Below are 19,467 nucleotides of genomic sequence, written 5' to 3'. Positions count from 1 at the left end.
TTTCATAATAGCCTGTCATAAAAACACATCATTTGTTCCCATTTCTTTAGTTCATTCCATAAAAATAATGATATAAAATAATATTGTTAGCCAAAAACTTAAAAGCATTTCTCAGCATGGCACATCGTACAAAGAAAACAAAACCAAAAATTGAGAAGTGGAAGGAAAGCCTAAACAGGAGAAGGAGAAAAAATTAGTGGCAACTGGACTTATGGGGTAAATTTTTAATTCAAATCATCGTCAGTGGTGTTGGAGAGCTTGTCAAAATTAATGGAATTATGAATGCAGAAAAGCACAGTCAGAATTTGATCCACCATACAAAACCATCTGGGGAAGTATATCTGATTGGCAACAGCTTTATTTTTCAGTATGACAATGATCCCAAACACACTGAAAGTTCAGTAAAAGCATGCCTGGATAGAAAAAACAGATAGTGACAGTCCCCAGAGCCTTGACCTCAATATTACTAAAGCAGTGTGCGATCATCTTGACTGAGAATGGAACAAATGGCAGCCAACATCAAAAGAAAAGCTTTGAATCTTATTCAGGAATCCTGGGGAAATATTCCTGAAGGCTTCCTAAGAAATTACAAGAAATCTTGAGAGCTCAGACTGTGTTTAAGAATAAAGGTAGTCATACCAAATATTGACTGTCAAGCGTGTTAGAATTCTTCATTCTTTGTTTTTGCTTTAAATGTTGTAGAGTATTTCTATCTATTCTTGCACCTATTCCCCATTTGCACAATCCTGCATACGTAAGTCCTTGGCCACCTGCTTAACAGCTTCAAGGTTATTTCTTGAAACAGCTATGTTGATGATTCACAGCTGTACTTTCCCGTTAAGCCACAACCACAAGAGCCTCTACGATTCTACTCAGCTAGTACAATTCAATATAAAATTCTTTGCTTCAAATGATGGTGTTACTTTTGATCAAGATCTCCAAAGTCATCCAGCGTTGCTCTTTTCATCTAACAAAGAAAATCAAACACATCTCTCTTAGTCTGCCATCGATTAGTCCAGAAAGCAGCAGCAGGGATTTAAATAAAGGTGTTTAACTAGTTTAACCTACTTTATTAGTGTGTTTAATTCCAATGCCTGTATGCACAAGATTAAAAAAGCGACTGAGTCTCGCGCAGATTACTTTAATAAACAAAAACCTTGACTATGGCAAGAATAATCACTGTTGATGCTGTGCTTTTAAGTTTGGGTGATATTAAATTACAAATAAACTAGAAATAAATCAGTTTAAAGCAGGTGTTTTTTGTTTCCTTTTGTACAGTCCAGCTGAATATATGACACTTTAATGGTGTGCCTGCTGACAAAACTGCATACAGTCAGCTGTTAGGACACATTTGCCGACAGAGATGTTTCTCAGTACGTCTAAAGCTAAGGAAATTGTTTCCTCTCAATGTTCTTTGTTGCCATCAGAATCCAATTACCTTCAAGTGAAAAACATATTGGTCGTTTTGTCCGACCCCATCATCAACTTTAACCTGAAATACATTTGGGAGCCACAGCAGAACAATAATGAGAACTTCATTCATCCACCTTTAGCATTTGACACCAGATCAGCTTTATTTAAAGGACAGTGAAGAGTTTATTGTAATTCTGTTTACACACAATAAAACAGTTAAACACTTCAAAGTGCTGGTACAATTTGTTGAAATACTATTTTTTCTTGCCACCCTTTGGAGCTTTTTCTAATCCTTGAATGTATTTCCGAGGAATTTGATAATGATCTGAAAGGAGAATAATAGACAAAATGACTTTATTTGTGCAGATGAAGGAATTATGATAAAATACTGAATTCCCTAAAGGTCCATACCCAGCAGCAATTTGCCAACTTGTTGAATCTGGTTTCCTTGGATCTGGACCAAGACTTTGTCCTTGGCTCCGGGGACAGGCTGCAAGACAGAGCTGGCCTGAACTCTATGCTGCAAAACACTGGCGACAACTGCAGGATCCAACCCGTACACTTCCAGGTTCTTCATCAAAGTCACCTACAGGTTGCATATATAAAACAACTAATTAAAATATTTAATCATTCATGTTAACTAGTGAGGTCATTACTATATACAATCTGTATAAATGGAGGGCACTGACAAGTTTATTTTTCAAAACGTAAGATGCACCTATAATATATCATTCATTACTAGATTAAAAAACAAAAACATATACATGATGTGTCTCCAATGACAGCGATCTTGGCTGGGGTGTGGGGATACCACTTTTTTTAAGAATGAAATATCTATTAGCTGGATTGACTGGAAGTTTTGCACAAAGATTTATAGCTCCCATTTTGCTCATTGTTAGGAAAAGAAGGATTACAAAGTTTAGAAAAATTAAGAGACACCTATGGTTTGGAAAACCAAGATTTTTTCAGATATCTCCAAGTCAGGTCCTATTTCAATAGTAATATAAAAACTACAGAAGAACATAGTGAAGGCCTAGTCCCCGTTATAAAAGAAGCTTATAAAGGTCAGATTAAAAATAAATTGATTGCTAAACTCTATCGGAACCTACAATCACTTCAGGATCAATCAACCAATTATATTAAAATTAAATGGGAGACGGAGGCTAAAATCAACATATCAGAGGACAGTTGGTTAAATATATGTAGAACACAGATGGAAACTACTAGTTCAGGTTATTGGAGGGAATTCACATGTAAAATTTTAGGTTTAGGTTTATTAGGTTTTTTATAACACCCAAAATAAAATACAAACAAAAAGGTAAACTGACAGATGGACAATGCTGGAGAAACTGTGGGGAAAACATGGCAGATCATTTTCATATATTTTGGAAATGCCCAATAATCCAACCATACTGGAGTGAAGTGGTCGAATCAATTTACTTGGTGACTGGTCTCAAATTAAATTTGGATTTCTGTACTGTGTATTTGGGCGATATCCCATCAGCAGCCTCCTTAAGGGACAAAGCGCTTAACAGGAGGTGGCTGGAGAAAGAGCCCCCAACAAAGAAAGATTGGATAGGAATAATGGAGGACATATATAGAATGGAAAAACTTACTTTTTTAACCTCAAAATGGACCAATTTCATAAAAACTGGAGGAAGTGGGAGAGATTTGTTGAAGGTGGTAATGTGGGAAGTAGTAATATACCTGTATATTCACACCTAGCCACACTCTGTAACAGTTAGACAGAGGCGGTTGCAGTTAGCCTCCCAACAGTCTGCAAAAGAAGTCATGAAGCAAACAAAAGAGGCTCCCTTATCAAGAGTATCCCAGCCCAAAGGTGTTTCTTCACAAACAGTTAATTCCATTATCTTATCTCATCAAGTATCTACCAGTCTGCAACAGTTAGACTCGATGATTACACATAGATGATTTAACTACATTAGGGGCCAACTGTAGTTCCATACTTTCCACATTTTTTAATTACAAACAAACAAACAGTTAATTCCATTATCTTATCCTATCATGTCAGAGGCCATGTCCAACAGAGTCTCCAAAGACTTTCCACCTTTCTTCCTTACATCCTGCTCTTTTATCTCTACATCTCATAGGTCAACTGAAAGTAGCCCCGCTTATATAAAAACACCCTAATCAGACACCCTGCATTCTTCCACACTACTTCACAACGGGCCCTTGAGAGCATAACACTTCGTTCATCAGCGCGGTCAGCAAACCTAACAGCGTTCTTTTTAACATGGACAACATATATGGTAAGTAAAACAAGACTATTAATGGATTCTTAAATGTATACCCCAGTATATCATAAAATATTCAAACTGTTTTCTTTTTCTAAACAAAAGCCTGATTTTTAGGAGATTGGCACAACGGGGCACCACACGTGTCACTTACAGAAGGTCTGTGTTTCTTCTTTTTTAAAAACAGTCATCAGTTCACACAAAACGGTCTGTGCCTCATTGTTTTAGAAGCAATCTTACCTGTTTCTCACATAGTAACATTTAAATGTATATTTCTCTTTGTTTCTACAGGATCACAAAGCTATATTGGGCAAACTACACCTCTAAAAAACACAAGGTAAATACGGTGTTACACATGTTTTAAATATATGCGTGTTTGTTTAAACCTTGTATTAACTGGGCTTATCCCCTGGGCACAGGGTCAATAAGTTGTCCAGAAAAACCTACAGAAGCGGGTGCAATAAGACCAAGCCATACGCTAGGTATGTATACAAGTCTCTATACATGACACTCAATTTAAAGGAAGAAAGGTTTTAAATATTTACAAATGTTCTAATACACCAGGCCTGAGACAGAGTACGCAGCGTGTCAAGAACCGGGGCCATCCGGAATAACGCAGAACAATGTGTGAGTATAGGCAAAAATAAATCAAAAGAGCCAAACACATCCTGTTTTTGAAATGATACACCATGTATATATATTTGTTTCTAACACCCTTCTATCTCCACAGTGATCACACAACCCCTTACCACTATGAACCCCATGAAGACCCCTTGATGTTTTTGGAATATTTACGCGATATCGAACTCCCAGAACAACAACAACCAGAAAACCCACAACCTTTGGGCAACAACAGTGACTCGGAAGCAATCTTCATCACAGGACCACACATACCAGTGAGTGAGTGTCTGCCTAGTGATTTCAGCAATGTTTTTGAGTACAGTCTATCAGATTTTAATATAAATGACATACCCACCATTTTTGTATATCTGACCTTTTATAACTGACTGATATGTATGGGTAACTGTATGAAGACTAAACTGAAGTTATTCTTTCTGGGTGTCTGATGTATTGTTGTTGTTGTTTTTCGTCTACAGAATAGCTGCTTGAAATGGGGACCCCCTGTGATCCTAAAGATCATCTTGACTGATGGAACCTGTCAAAGGCTCACTCTCTCCAATGGACCACCTGAATCAATTGAGGATCTCATTGTTGAAGTCAAGAGACAGTGTGGTCTTCAGGGCGATTTCAGACTTCAGTTTATGGATTCCTTGTTTGGGAATGAGTTCCTTAATCTTACCTCAGTTTCAGAAGTGGCAGACAGAGGGACTCTTAAAGTTATTGACATGTCAAGACCCACCACTATGCAGCATGAGGATTATATCATTCTTGATCCTGTCCAGGACTCCGAAGCCCTCAGCTGTTCCTCTGTTAACGATTCTTCGTACCTGTCTGGTGGATCTGTGGACACGGATGTGTTGTCATCAAGTGAGTCAACAAGCTCACGATCTTCTTGGCCTGCTGTCTTTTATGTGCCCAAGTTTTCGTATGATGCTGAATTACAACTTCAGCAGGCAAAAATTGCGTACAATCAGAATGGAACTGCACTTATTCCAGATCCCAAGTTGAAGTCAGCCATCCTTGAAGGTTTGGTGCAGGAAATTGTGAAGTATAAAGTGTATGTCAGTGATAAAGAAATGGATCAAGTAGCTCAGAGTCTGATCAAGAAGCATCCCTGTCTAACTGAGACAGGCTCCAACACTGGATTTGGAGGATGGAAGACCAGTTTAAAATATAAACTCTCAAACTATCGCACCCAGCTACGAAAACTGGGCTGCCCAGAGGTGACTGTAAACTCTCTAAAGAACAAACCTGTTGGAAGATGCAGTGCAGCCTTTGGTGTCAAAAAAGCAAAGAGGGCAGAAGTTAACTTTTGCCCAACATACCCACCAGAAGAAACTGAGGAGAGCCTGGAGGCAATGCGGAAAACTTTACTCTTGGACATAAAGAAGAAGAACAACAGAGAGTTGGTGAAATTCAAGATGGAAAAGACTTTTGCCTACAGAAGACATGAAGTTGTTCGTGATGCACCAATGGTAGAGGCTTTCATGGCAAGATGGCCTGCTCTATTTGATGTCCATGAGGTAAAGTTTGACTCACACCGGGAGTTCTTGGAAGAGGTGTTAAGCTAAAATACTTTAGGCACATTTAACAGCCAATTTCTTCAGCATTGGTGATTGTGGCCTTCTTCCTGGTGTTAAACATTTGAAGCTCACTCTTTTGTGCTGATGTTTTCAGATCAATGCTGAGTTTAAAAGAATTACCACAATCCCCCTTCAATCAAAGTTCCTGTCTCAGATGGATCTCCACTTAGACAACCTGGTGAAGCTGTTCAAAAGAAGAGGAGGACAGCTTGGACAAAGACTGAAAAAAGTTGTGGCACAAATGGATAATGTAAGTGATAAAGCCTTAACACAACTATGACCCCCTTTGGACAAAACTTTTAATTGGTTAAAAATTGTAAATGTTTTTCCAATGATAAATGCTGTCATCTTGTACTACTTTTACATCTGCTTGTTTTTGTTTTAATCTACTTAGTCAACTTTATTAGTATGTGTGCCTTTACTTTGAAAGCATTCATGTAAAGTACAGTACTAAAACCTAAAATCAATGAGAAGGGCTGACTGAAGATACTAATCACACAAATTTCATTTCAGTGTGAAGATGTTGATGCTGGACGTGAGTGTGTCATTAAGGGAGTGTGTATCTACATGGGTGAAGATCCTGACAACCTTATCCGGGAGTATGTGGTAAGTACTTGGGGTATTTTATTTTATTTTTTGGGGGGGTGACTTTCACCAGTACATCATATTGCTCACTTGCCATGGATTGAGTAACATGACTTTTATTTTATTTATTTATGTATTTTTTACAGGACATGGATGAAGACGCCATCAATGAGGCCATTGAAGACACCACTGTTGGAATTTATCTTCTTAAAGAACAAGCTTCAGCAGATGAACAAGAAGACATTGGAGTTGTCCTTGAAGGCATCAGGGTGGTGAAGAATTTGGATAATGTAGCATTTGCTGTGGTAATGCTATTTGGACTCATGTATGCACTAAACCTTGCCTACCCTGCTGACCTCCGCTACACCTTTGAGGTTTTCCAGAAGGTTTTCATGGAACTGGATGGAGCTAAACTCTCCAACAAAGTTCTTGCTCTCAAAAACCGCCTGTTTCACTGAAGGGTCAAAGACTGCACTTCAGTAATTCTTTACTGAACACAAAACAAAGAACTGCAATGTTATACTGCTGATACTGTTTGTTTGGGTTTTTTTTGCTGTTGTTGTTGTTTTTTCTCATGTGACTGCACTTCGAGGTGACACTTTTTTTTTTCTTTTCTTCCTTTTGGTGGTATTGTATTGCGAGAAATGTTTACAGAGGTTTTTTAGCAATGTGCTCTGGGTCAACCTTTACATCCTGCTTATATGTTCAAAAGGAAGATTCCTTTAGGTGTTTGGTATTATGTGACGGTGTCATTTAAGCTTCAATTTAGTAAAAAAATTCTGTACAGCTAAATACAAAATGTGACATGTATGAAGATATATCTTATCCTTAATAGCAGCTTGCTGCCTCTTTGAGTTTTGGAAGACCAATTTAAGCTGAAATTGTTCTATATATGTACAGACTTGATCATTCAAAGCAGCTTGCTGGTTTCTGTCTCTTAAACTCCAGGTAACAGGAGTTGTAGAAATGTTAAATGCAAAAAAAAGTTATATTTGTGTAAGCCTGTTTGTTCATGGATGCTTTTTGATTCTTTTTCCAAGTAGGCTTAATTTAGTTTCAAACTTTTAATTGTGAAATTAAATACAAATATGTGTAAGATGACAGGATCATTAATAAGCACTTATTTGTAGCTTTCTTGTATTGCTGCTAAGGTCAGTTTTGAGGGGAAATATTTACAAATGTTTTAAATCTTTCTTTCAGTTATATCTGCAGGCAATCGCTAAAACTGTGTAACAAGTTTATATGCTTGCTGTTTTCACTGCTGTTAAAATAAAGGTGAACTTTTCAGCACTCACATTTTTTTTTTTGCCTTTTTTGTCAATAACATTTAGTTTATATTTACATTATTATATTGTACATAGGCAAGAAACCAAGGACTGAATTTTTATGAAGTTGACTTAAAATAATTAAGTAGGATTTAAAGCCATAATTTGTGTTGCAGGAACATAATTATAATGCCTTTATGTTACACAATTTCATTAAGTACCACTGACAATCAAAAATACGTTGGTGTTAAACTTTAAAATATATCAACATTATGTAATACATTGATATTTTGGTAACAGATAAACAGTATGTACATCGAACATGATTTTTTTAAGTAATCTAATGTGAATGAAATACTTTGGCTTTACAAGTAATTATTACTTGTTGGAAAGTGGAAAATTAAGTCAGTCATACTTATTCATATTATGTGGGACCGATGTACACAATAAAATCAAGTAAATTGAAAGAACTTTTTTTTTCAGTGTGGTAATACTATTTTATAGAAGCGTTTAATGATGCCACATCAACAACATATGGGTATCTTTTAATAGACTATAAAGCCAAGACCCCGGACTATTTAAGACTCAGAACAAATTTACTGTCAGACCGTCCAGTTGTTTATATCCCAAAACAAAAAACAGTGAAGAGGTGAAAGGATTTCATCACGCATGCGGAGGAATCTGTCTCTGTTGGAGTTGATATATAAGTCTCCACCGGCTCTACGCAGAGTTATTATTAGCAATGCAGGCTTGGATTTCATCAATGCATTGTGTGAGATAGCCTTTAACGTATTGCAAGGTAACATTCCACTGACCAATCAGCAGTACAAACAGCTAAAAAAGAAAAAATCTCTAATCAGACTGATTGCTGACAAAAAGATAAACACTTTGAAAAAGAGAAAGACAATCAACCAATCTGGAGGGTTTTTACTACCCTTATTAGGGGCTGCAATCCCTTTCATAACCAGTCTGATAGCAAACAGGTGAAAATGGAGCATGTGCAAAAGATGTTTTTGGTGCCTCAACATCAGCTGGACTTATTGAAACAACCGCAACAGTACACAGGCAACATTAGACAACAGGCTCAGAATGACTTGGACAAGGAGATGCTTCATGTGTTACATGAATCAGACATAGATGTATATGAGAAAGCTAAAAAATATGGCAATATTCTCCAAAGATTCCAAACACTTGTGAGACAAGGGGACCGTGAAAAGAGTGTATTGTCTTTATCCCTACTGGAACAGCTTAACACAGATGTGCAAACCCCTCCTGCGGACACACCTCCTGTTTATAGCGATGCTGGGGTGAAGGATTTTATTGCAGAGTGTTTTGACACACATGCCTAAAAGGAGTAGGAGGAACGCAGAACTCATTCTATCAGCTCTGAACCGTTCGCCAAACACGGTTTCTTACAACGACAAAGGCGAAATTGTTGTTGATAAACACACGATACCCGGTTCACACATTTATGATCTGATTAAAGCAGTCACAACCACACACACACACCTTCTGAAGGTTTCAGACCTATAGGCTGGACAGAGTTTTTAAAAGCTGTTTCAGATTTAAACATACCGTTATCGGCCATATCTAATACCGGCGTATGTAAGACCATTGCCTTGTATAAAACCGATCACACACTGACTGAAGACTCTGGTTTTTTAAAACACACGCCTAAAAAGAACACACCGGGCATTTCACTGCGTGATAGTACATTAAAGAAAAAAATAAAGAATAAAAAAAATAAATTAAAGGGTGGTCCTATCGAGTGGTTAGATTTCCGATTACAAGGCGTTCGCCTTGTAATCGGAAGGTTGCCGGTTCGAGCCCCGGCTTGGACAGTCTCGGTCGTTGTGTTTGTTCGTATCCTTTTTAGGTTTGTTCGTATCCTTTTCGAAACACTCCTCTCAGTTTTGATATTCGTACGGTGTCGCCAACATTAAATTTAAAATGCACTTTCTTCTGAGGCTTGGTTTTGTACAGGGTGTTATAAGGACCAGCTTCTCATTATCCTTATTTACCTCTGCCAGAGCCATTTGGATAGACCTGTGATAAGCATTGTTACATGCCTGTGTGAGCTCAGGGATGACTTGTACATATCTCCTTGAGTTGACGGATGTTAAATACTTCCACATTCTACCCTTGAAGCTGCGGTTGAATCTTTCAACAATACTAGATTTAACCTCACTAGCTGTTGAGAAATGTTTGATGTTATATCGCTTCATTAGCTGTTTAAAGGGTGTATTATAAAATTCTTTGCCTTCATCTGTTTGTAGTTTCATGGGGATCCTGCCCTCGGTAAGTATATCCTCAAATGCGGCTGTTATGGCCGGGCCCGTCTTGGTTGTGAGACATCTAACCCATGCATATTTTGAGAATACATCTATACATGTTAGCAGGTATCTGACACTGTCATTATCTGCCATGTATTCAGACATATCAACCAGATCGGCTTGAAACTGTTTGTTGATTCCATTAACCAATACTCTGTTTCTGGGAAAGTGGATCCTAGCTGGTTTATGGAGTGTGTAAGTGTCATCTTGTTCTAAATAATGTTTGACCTGTGATAATGAGGGTTTTACCCCTGTTGCCTTGGCGGTAGCTAAATGGAGCTTATTTAAACTGGCCAAGCCAGCAGGATGGGCCGGATCATGATAAATTTTATACAAGGTGTTTTCCATGATGTATGCAAGACACAAATGACTAAAATGCTGGTGTTAACACGTCTTTTTATTTCATTCACACAGACAAGGAATACTGAACAGTATACATTAAACCAGGTGTCTCCCAGCCCAGTAGTTACCAATCATGCAAAGCATGGCTGGTTTAACAAGCTGGGCATAACGACTTGATTCTAACAGCAGCCCAATGTTGTCGTTAATTGCGCATGCTATATGTTGTGATGATCTCAGTTCAGTCATGGTGTGTGTTACGTGTCTGCAGGCTGCATGTTTTCTTTCCCTCCCCTTTTGTTTGCCATTCCCTTAGGTCGCAGACTGCAGGCTGATGTCAATCTGTATGACGTCCAACTAATTAGAGGAGGGAGGCCCTGATTGGACAACCCAGGAGTGAAACCCTTGATAAGGAGACTCACCTGTGGCTGGGCGCGGCTCTCTTCCCTCCTTGAATTGTTTGACACATGTGTGACGGTTTCCTGCTGTCTTGCTTTTGTTTGATGATTGTGGTGGGAGTAAAGTGGACTAGGTAAGTTTGGGGACCCCATACACTTACTCACGTAGAGTCTTTGTGTTAGAAACACTAGGTAAGTAGGTTGGTGCCACCCATGTAATTTTGAGCTTGTTTTAAGTTGAGGTTTAGGGTCTATCTCTCCTGTTTGTTGCTTTTCTAGGATAGTAGCTCAGCTCAGCTAAGTTTTGGTTTTGTCTTTTTGGTGTTTTTTTTTTTTTTTTTTTGGCACAACCTAACTGTCCCTTTTTCCCCCACATTTGTTGTTTGAGTCTGGGTTGTTTATTTTGTGAGAGCGCTGCCATTAAACCTTCTTTTCATAACACCTGTACTGAGTTTCCGGAGTTGTTGTGTTATCCCCTCCTGCCCTCGGGGAGACGTAACACAAGTGGGGGCTCGTCCGGGATATATTTCCCAGAGCTATAGACAGTGCTGGTGCTTGGTACAGTGTTACTGCCTTGTAATTAAGTATGGCTTTCGACTTAGAAGATTTTATTCGTGCTCAGAGTCCTGAGAGGTTTGAGTTATGTCACAAAGACGACTTATTGAGTATTGCGGCACACTTTGATATTCCAGTAAAGAAATATAGTGCGAAGAAGGAAATCAAGGGCATTATCTTACAACGTCTGGTTGAGTTGAAGATCTTGCCCGGTTCTGATGTGTGTGATGGTAACGTTCTCTCTGTCGGGCAAGGTGTCGTACCTCTGAAGGCGGAGGATGGTGCTATAGCTACTCCCCCCAAAGTCCAGGTGGAGCCTACGGTTCCTCCCACTCTACCTCGCTTTGATCCTCTGTCCCCAGACTTCAGTGGGTCAAATGGACATGCTAGACTTAAGGTGCGTCTAGCTCGCCTTCGGCTGGAGGCGCAGGAAAGGGAGCAAACACGTAAGGCCGAGCTTGACTTCAAACTTCGGATACGTCAGCTGGAAATTGAAGCTGAGAAGGAGGTAAAGTTGAAACAGCTAGAGGTGGAAGCTATGAGACTTACACAAAGCCTGTCTTCTCCCAGCTCACCAGTTACTTCAGAACCCTTGCCTTCATCTGGCAGCACCTATAGGTTTGATGTGCGCAAAAATATTGCTTTGGTGCCAACATTTAGAGAGACTGAAGTCGATTCCTACTTTAATGCTTTTGAAAGGATTGCAACAGCATTAGAATGGCCAAAAGAAATGTGGGCTGTGCTGTTGCAATGCAAGCTAATGGGCAAAGCACAGGAGGTTGTATCAACTCTCTCTATCGAAAACAGCATGAAATATGATGTACTGAAGGAGTCCATCCTTCGTGCTTATGAGCTTGTGCCTGAGGCCTACCGGCAAAAGTTCAGGAATCACAAGAAGTCAGATGGTCACACATATGTAGAGTTCGCGCGTGAGAAAGCAGTTCTTTTTGACAAGTGGTGCACGGCAAGTGAGGTGAAGAAAGAGTTTGAAGCGCTTCGTCAGTTAGTCCTGTTGGAAGATTTTAAAAATCTATTACCAGAGAAGCTTGTAATGTTTTTAAATGAGCAAAAGGTTGCCTCACTGTCAAAAGCTGCCGTTCTGGCTGATGAGTTCACTTTGACTCACAGAAATGTGTTTGCATCACCCCCTCGTTCAGATAAAGTGTTGATCACACGCTCACTGAAGCCTGATCGGGGTCAGCCTGAAGCCAGAGCTAAGCAACCATTTCTCTCTCTTGAGGTACGTGAATGCTTCTATTGCCACAAAAAAGGTCATGTCATTGCTGATTGCCTTGCACTAAAAAATAAGACCACGCCGCCACAACCCAAGGGAGTGGGTTTGATTAAAAACATGTCGCCTCCCAGAAACCAAACATCTCAGAGTGAAATAGACCCTTGTTTCAAACCATTTATCACACAGGGATGTGTTTCTTTGACGGGTGGTGCTGGTAATGACCAGTCTGTAACAATGCTGCGAGACACGGGTGGTTCACAGTCCATCATTCGGGAGGGTATTTTGCCTTTTTCTGTTGAGTCATCCTGTCAGTCAAGTGTTGTGGCCCAGGGTATTGGAATGACTTTTGTGTCTGCGCCTTTGCACCATGTTCATGTCACTTCCTCTGTGTTCAGTGGAGTCGGTAAGGTCGCTGTCCTCCCCTCGCTGCCAATAAAAGGGGTTGATTTCATCCTAGGGAATGATTTAGCAGGTGGAAAAGTGATGCCTGTCCCTGAGATGCTGGATAAGCCCCCCAGGCTTGAAAGTTAGCCAGCAAGAAAACACTAACATTCTTCCTGCTTGTGGGGTGACTAGATCTCAGTCCAGGTGCTGTCATTCTACAGGAAGATCAGGATGGACTCGACCACCCTGTGTGCTACTTCTCAAAGAAGTTCACTCTTCCCCAGAGAAGGCATTCCACCATCGAACAAGAAACCCTTGCCGTTCTGCTGGCTCTGCAGCATTTTGAGGTTTATCTCGGATTAAGCAGGGATCCCATAAAAGTCTTTACAGACCACAATCCGCTTGTTTTCCTTTCAAGGATGTACAATAACAATCGTCGGCTTATGAGGTGGTCTTTAATCATTCAAGAGTACAACCTTCAAATCTGCCATAAAAAGGGGACAGAAAATGTCCTGGCTGATGCACTATCCCGTACCCTGTAGTCTGTTTAGGGTTTTTGTTTTTGTTTGAAGGATCCAAACTGTTTGTTTGGACTTGTAAGGGTGGGGGTGTTACGTGTCTGCAGGCTGCATGTTTTCTTTCCCTCCCCTTTTGTTTGCCATTCCCTTAGGTCGCAGACTGCAGGCTGATGTCAATCTGTGTGACGTCCAACTAATTAGAGGGAGGCCCTGATTGGACAACCCAGGAGTGAAACCCTTGATAAGGAGACTCACCTGTGGCTGGGCGCGGCTCTCTTCCCTCCTTGAATTGTTTGACACATGTGCGACGTTTTCCTGCTGTCTTTCTTTTGTTTGATGATTGTGGTGGGAGTAAAGTGGACTAGGTAAGTTTGGGGACCCCATACACTTACTCACGTAGAGTCTTTGTGTTAGAAACACTAGGTAAGTAGGTTGGTGCCACCCATGTAATTTTGAGCTTGTTTTAAGTTGAGGTTTAGGGTCTATCTCTCCTGTTTGTTGCTTTTCTAGGATAGTAGCTCAGCTCAGCTAAGTTTTGGTTTTGTCTTTTTGGTGTTTTTTTTTTTTTTTTTTTTTTTTTTTGGCACAACCTAACTGTCCCTTTTTCCCCCACATTTGTTGTTTGAGTCTGGGTTGTTTATTTTGTGAGAGCGCTGCCATTAAACCTTCTTTTCATAACACCTGTACTGAGTTTCCGGAGTTGTGTTATCCCCTCCTGCCCTCGGGGAGACGTAACAGTGTGTTCTGCAATCCTGCTGAATTGTGTTCCAGTCCCAACGACTGTGTATGCGTGTACAAACAGTCGAATGGCAGGGATGAATCGGTCTGTCATAAGCCTTATCATCACATCGTCATAGTAGGTGTCAAAGAAATACTCGGACAATTCGTGCAAGCAGCTGTGTTGCACCTGACTGGGATGAGCTGTTTGACATCTGTAGCATGTATCCTGTAGAAAGTCATTTAGCGCCAACATCAGCAAGTGGTGGGTTGCAAGCTTGATGTCGATAATGGTTTCCTGACACAGACCGGATCCTGTAGGGTCCTGCGGCAGCAATTGTGGAGAGGGGGGTGGAGTTGGTGGGGTCTGGATTAGCAATGCTGGTGGAGGTGGGGAGTCTGTGAGGTCCCATGCTTGCATGTCTCCCTCTGAAAAATGAGAACGATAAAAAGATGTTATATTTTGTTGCATAGATGTGCACACACACAAACTAAACCTACCATTTTGTTTATTTAGTTGTCAGACGGCCTTATGATTTTAGGTTTGCACAGGGTAGAAGGCAAACCAGTCTTCGGACAAGTCGCAAAATCATCAAAAACAAGGCGTTTTCTAATACCCTCGTACGCAGTGTTGAGACTACCCTCTTGATGGTGTCGTCAATCTGGCTAAACAGACGCAGCATAGGTCTCCAGTCGCACCACTGTATAAAAAAAAAAACATGTCCTTAAACCATGTAGCGTGCTCTTCTATGCTCAGAGGGTAAGGATTTAACCTCCAGTTTTCAACCCCTCTGACAGCAATAAGACTTTCCCTGTCATCACATACACTGAGAAAAATAAAGTCATCGGGGCTACGGTTGAAGTGATCAGCCTCGACCCTGTAAAGTTCAGGGCCTGTTGGACTGTTCCACTGGGAAACATACAGCATCTCTGGGAATCCCACACTGTCCAAGTCCGCACAAACAACTGTGCGAAAGACTTTCCAGTTTCTAGTAGACATGCGTTGTCTCCCCCCAAAACACTCCCTCACCACAATCTACACGAAGTATAACTGCTCCGTTGGTATATTTAACGGTATACACATACCCATTACTGCCTCTATATTCTAGCTTAAATTCAGTCCCATCTACGGCGTTTTCACAGCGCTGCTTTTTGCGATGAGGGCCCCTGGGGCATGTGCCTGTAGACGTACCTAGTATGGCTGTGGCTTGGGCGATGTCCTGACTGCTCGTCATGGTTGATACAGATGTCATCCTGCACTCCTTAGTTAGAGGTGTCTGCGTTCCTTAAGTCGCTCTGTTGATGCTCCAAATGGTGAAGGAGTCCGTTTTATATGTACATGTGTTAGACTAGCCCAGTAGGTGTCATTACCCCCCTCTATTTAATAGAGATGGACCGATCCGATATTACGTATCGGTATCGGTCCGATACTGACCTAAATTACTGGATCGGATATCGGAGAAAAATAAAAAATGTAATCCGATCCATTAAATATCACGAAAGCACCTCACAAAACTTGCAACACGCCGTAACTCACCTCAGAACGTTAGCACGTCGGAGCAGTATGCATCACGTGATAGAGCGGCTGTGGCATGCGGGACCTGTGGTGGTCTGGATAGCATGTGGAGCTTCGCTAGCAACCCGGCATTTCATCTCCGACAAAGTTATCCCGAGAGAAGTAAAGCAAGTGTGTAAGTCCATCTCTGAATGTTTGTAAAGCATTCCTGCGTTAAGCTTAACAAGCGACTGCCTCTTCTTGTTGCTACTTCAATCATGAAACTGCTTAACGATCAGCTGATCGGCTTTTCTGTCGCAAGTCCGTCTCTCTGGTTTGTTTTTGGCCCACTTTGCACCAGAAAGAGGAAACCAGCGGCTGAACAACAGAAGCACGTTTAAGCTTGATCAGCTGTTGTTAGAATGTATTTAATATTAATTTCTACTCCAGGATCTTTTTCTACGTAGCTGACGCTGGTAACTGTGCAGGGGCGGATCTAGCAAAGTTTAGCCAGGGGGGCTGATAGGGCATTAACAGGGAAAAGGGGGCACAAAGACATACTTTTCTTTCTTATTCTCATTTAAAATGTCGAGCTTTTAATAAATAATTATCTGACACCCAAAGTTTTAATTTGATGCAAAATGAATAGAAGTCCATTACTGTATATAGTAACTATTAAGTCTAATATATATACCCTAGTAAGCTATAGTACTTTTTCCTTTGGGAAGGTACCATCTGTGCAGTCTGCAATTCTGTTGAAGAAAGATGTTGAATCTATTTAATATTTCTTGAAAAATAATTGATTTCTGTGCATTTTTTTCACACTGCATCAAATTAAGGTTGATTACGTCGATTAAGCATCATGAGGTGGAGCGTGAGGGGTGGTTCCCCATTTTTTATTTATTTATTTTTGTTGTTGCTGGGAGTTGGAACCCTATTAGTTAGGTTGCTTAATATTTATGCTAAGTACTCTTTCAAATACCAGAATAGGGAGGATGGTGTAGGTTTAAGTTTATTAGATTGATCAGTATTGCTGAACTATGAAATAATTTTTTTTGCATACAGGTATAACAGAATAGCTTTAGTGTAGTTGTTGTTTTAAACTTGAGTATGAACTTATACAAAATGCAGCAAGATATTTAAAAAACAGTTTTGTTGATTAAAAAACACTATATCGGATTCATATCGGTATCGGCAGATAACCAAATTTATGATATCGGTATCGGACATAAAAAAGTGGTATCGTGCCATCTCTACTATTTAAAACTATTGGCCTGTGAAACTTTTAGAAAAGTGAAATGCCCCTAAAGTAGTTAAATCATCTATGTGTAATCATCGAGTCTAACTGTTGCAGACTAGTAGATAATTATAAGACTAGTTGCATTAAAGCCACATTGGGGTTGATACAGCGCTAGTGTGAATATGTACTTTTAGAAGTATCACAGTTTATTTCTAAAGGGATACATGTTGTTTGTGGTGCTCTATTTTAAAACTATTAGCCTGTGAAACTATTAGAAAAGTGAAATCTTCCTAAACTAGCTAAATTAAATGCTGTGTGGGAATACACGGTTTTTAGAAGTATCACTGTTTATTTCTAAGAAATAAATAGGGTAGTCTTTATTTCTAAGACTACCCTATTTATTTCTAAAGGGATAGCTGTTATTTGCGGCCCTCTGTTTGAAAACTATTTGCTCCTAAATAGCACTAAAGAAAAAGCAAAATGCTCCTAACTAGTTAAAATACCCCTAAAGTAGTTAAATTAAATCATCTATGTCTAAATAACAGAACTCTGAGACCTATACAATCCTTTAAAAAGAGTTTAATTAAAACACATAATGGTTTCATTAAATAATACGCTATTAAACACATGTAAACTCATATGACCCCCAAACCCACATGCACGTGCAAAAAGTCCGTTCTCGTGCACACGCACATGGACGCGGAGGGGGGGAGGGGGTGGCAAAAAAAGTACAGGTATATTACTACTGTGGGATGATGGGTGGTGGGTTATATAACCAGAGCTTAACTAAGTATTTTCACACAACTACTGGAAGAAGGAAGGCCTGCTAAGGACGTGGTCACTGTTTTTTTTTTTTAGAAGGCAGCTCATAAAAGAGACTGGAAATACTATTATTAATACTATACTAATTGTCAGTGTGTATTATGTTTGTTTTTTGCTGTTTTTTTTTTTTTTTTTTTTTCCCATGTGTGGATGACTGTACCATGAAACTCATGCCCATAATGAGCGCATGTAAGCTTTTTACCACACTCTGTATGATAAGTGTTAAATATTTTAGTGTATGGGATATGCTTAAGAATTCATAAAAAGCACCAAGGTCATTAATCTATATCAGTACAAACAAACAAATTCATCCAGAAATAGCCAAACTGGAGAAAGAAATTGGCACCTTCTTATTCGACCCTCGAGAAGCCACAGTAATGTCAATGGGTTCAATATGGCCTTTCTTTACTATAGGTGGTTGCCCTGGAAACACAGCTTGATAGCACTCCTGCATTCTTCCCAGTGTTCTGTGGAAAACAAGGTTAACTTTTAGCATTAGCAAAATGGAAAAAACAAAACAAAACATAGTGTGGATACTATAAAAGTACAATCTGCAAAGATTGCAATGAAGAATTTACTTTCCAAAAGTCAAGTCAAGTCAACTTTATTTGTCAATTCTGCCACATGTACAGGACATACACAGAATAGAAATTGCGTTACTCTCAAACCCTAGTGATTAGAAAAATGCAAATAAAATAATTAAAAAGTAAAAATTTAAATAAATACAATACAATTTTAAGTATAACAAAAAAAAGCTATGCAATATACAATATACAATATTCAAGTAAGAAGGCATAGTGGTGCAAAATAGGCAAATAGTGCAAATGGGGATTTAGTAGTGTACGGTAAGAGATAGTGTAACAACAAAGTCTTATGAGGTCCAATGCTTAAGCAGTCCAATGCTCCACAAAGTGACTGGAGCAGGCCAGTGAGTGCGTCAGAGAGTGAGTGTGTGTGTGTGTGTGTGTGTGTGTGTGTGAGACAGAGTTCAGTGAGACCGTGGTGGAGAAGAGGGGAGAGGGGGGCAGAATCGGGAGGGAGTTTAGCTTCCTGACAGCCTGATGGATGAAGCTGTCCTTCAGTCTGCTGGTCCTGGCCTGGAGACTCCGCAGTCTCCTCCCTGACGGCAGCAGCTTGAAGAAGCTTTGCATTGGGTGCGTGGGATCAGCCGCTATGCAAAGGGCTTTTTTAGTGAGACGGGTGTTGTAAATGTCCTGGAGGGAGGGGAGAGAGACACCAATGATCCTCTCTGCAGCTCTCACTATGCGTTGGAGGGTTCTATGGCAGGACGCATTGCAGGCTCCAAACCACACAGTGATGCAGCTCGACAGGATGCTCTCGATGGTGCCTCTGTAGAAAGTGTACATGATGGGGGCTGGAGCTCCTGCTCTTCTTAGTTTGCGGAGAAAGAAGAGACGCTGCTGTGATTTCTTGGCCAGTGCTGTGGTGTTGTACGTCCAGGAGAGATCCTCTGTGATGTGCACACCCAAGAACTTGGTGCTGCTCACTCTCTCCACAGACGCTCCGTCAATGGTCAGAGCATGTTGGGTGTGCATTCTCCTGAAGTCCACAACAATCTCCTTCCCAGTAGTTGTTCTTTTAATTTCACTGCACACAATGCACTATTTGTGCAAACCTTTCAGGCTATGACAGGAAAAACCCCACTGAGAGCAGACTGGGCAGCCACCCATCACAATCCGCCCCTCTTAA

General features: G+C 40.2%; 2 protein-coding genes across 7 annotated transcripts in view; one reads left to right on the top strand and one right to left on the bottom strand.

Moving 5' to 3' along the window:
- The window catches only part of LOC309696742 (uncharacterized protein), a 49,653-nt gene extending 41,860 nt beyond the window's left edge, over nt 1-7,793 (top strand). The window contains exons 1-6 of one of the 5 annotated variants that reach the window (XM_082518109.1): nt 2,012-4,005; nt 4,088-4,150; nt 4,233-5,812; nt 5,967-6,122; nt 6,386-6,478; nt 6,604-7,793. In XM_082518109.1, coding sequence (XP_082374235.1) covers nt 4,931-5,812; nt 5,967-6,122; nt 6,386-6,478; nt 6,604-6,915 — 1,443 coding nt within the window. In that variant the 5' untranslated portion in view covers nt 2,012-4,005; nt 4,088-4,150; nt 4,233-4,930 and the 3' untranslated portion in view covers nt 6,916-7,793. Of the gene's footprint in view, nt 1-2,011; nt 5,813-5,966; nt 6,123-6,385; nt 6,479-6,603 lie in introns of those variants that run through there. The other 4 variants (XM_082518110.1, XM_082518107.1, XM_082518108.1 and 1 more) reach the window with 4 other exon arrangements.
- Nucleotides 1,549-19,467, bottom strand: part of eif2d (eukaryotic translation initiation factor 2D) — a 31,323-nt gene continuing 13,404 nt past the window's right edge. The window contains exons 13-15 of one of the 2 annotated variants that reach the window (XM_082518104.1): nt 18,104-18,224; nt 1,825-1,999; nt 1,549-1,738 (exon numbers count right to left, since the gene is read on the bottom strand). In XM_082518104.1, the coding sequence (XP_082374230.1) occupies nt 1,668-1,738; nt 1,825-1,999; nt 18,104-18,224 (367 nt within the window). In that variant the 3' untranslated portion in view covers nt 1,549-1,667. Of the gene's footprint in view, nt 1,739-1,824; nt 2,000-14,016; nt 14,630-18,103; nt 18,225-19,467 lie in introns of those variants that run through there. The other variant, XM_082518105.1, reaches the window with a different exon arrangement.

The sequence above is a fragment of the Aulonocara stuartgranti genome (assembly GCF_965226115.1).
Source record: "Aulonocara stuartgranti genome assembly, chromosome: 20".
Lineage (NCBI taxonomy): Eukaryota > Metazoa > Chordata > Actinopteri > Cichliformes > Cichlidae > Aulonocara > Aulonocara stuartgranti.
This window is presented reverse-complemented; position numbering and strand designations above follow the sequence as displayed.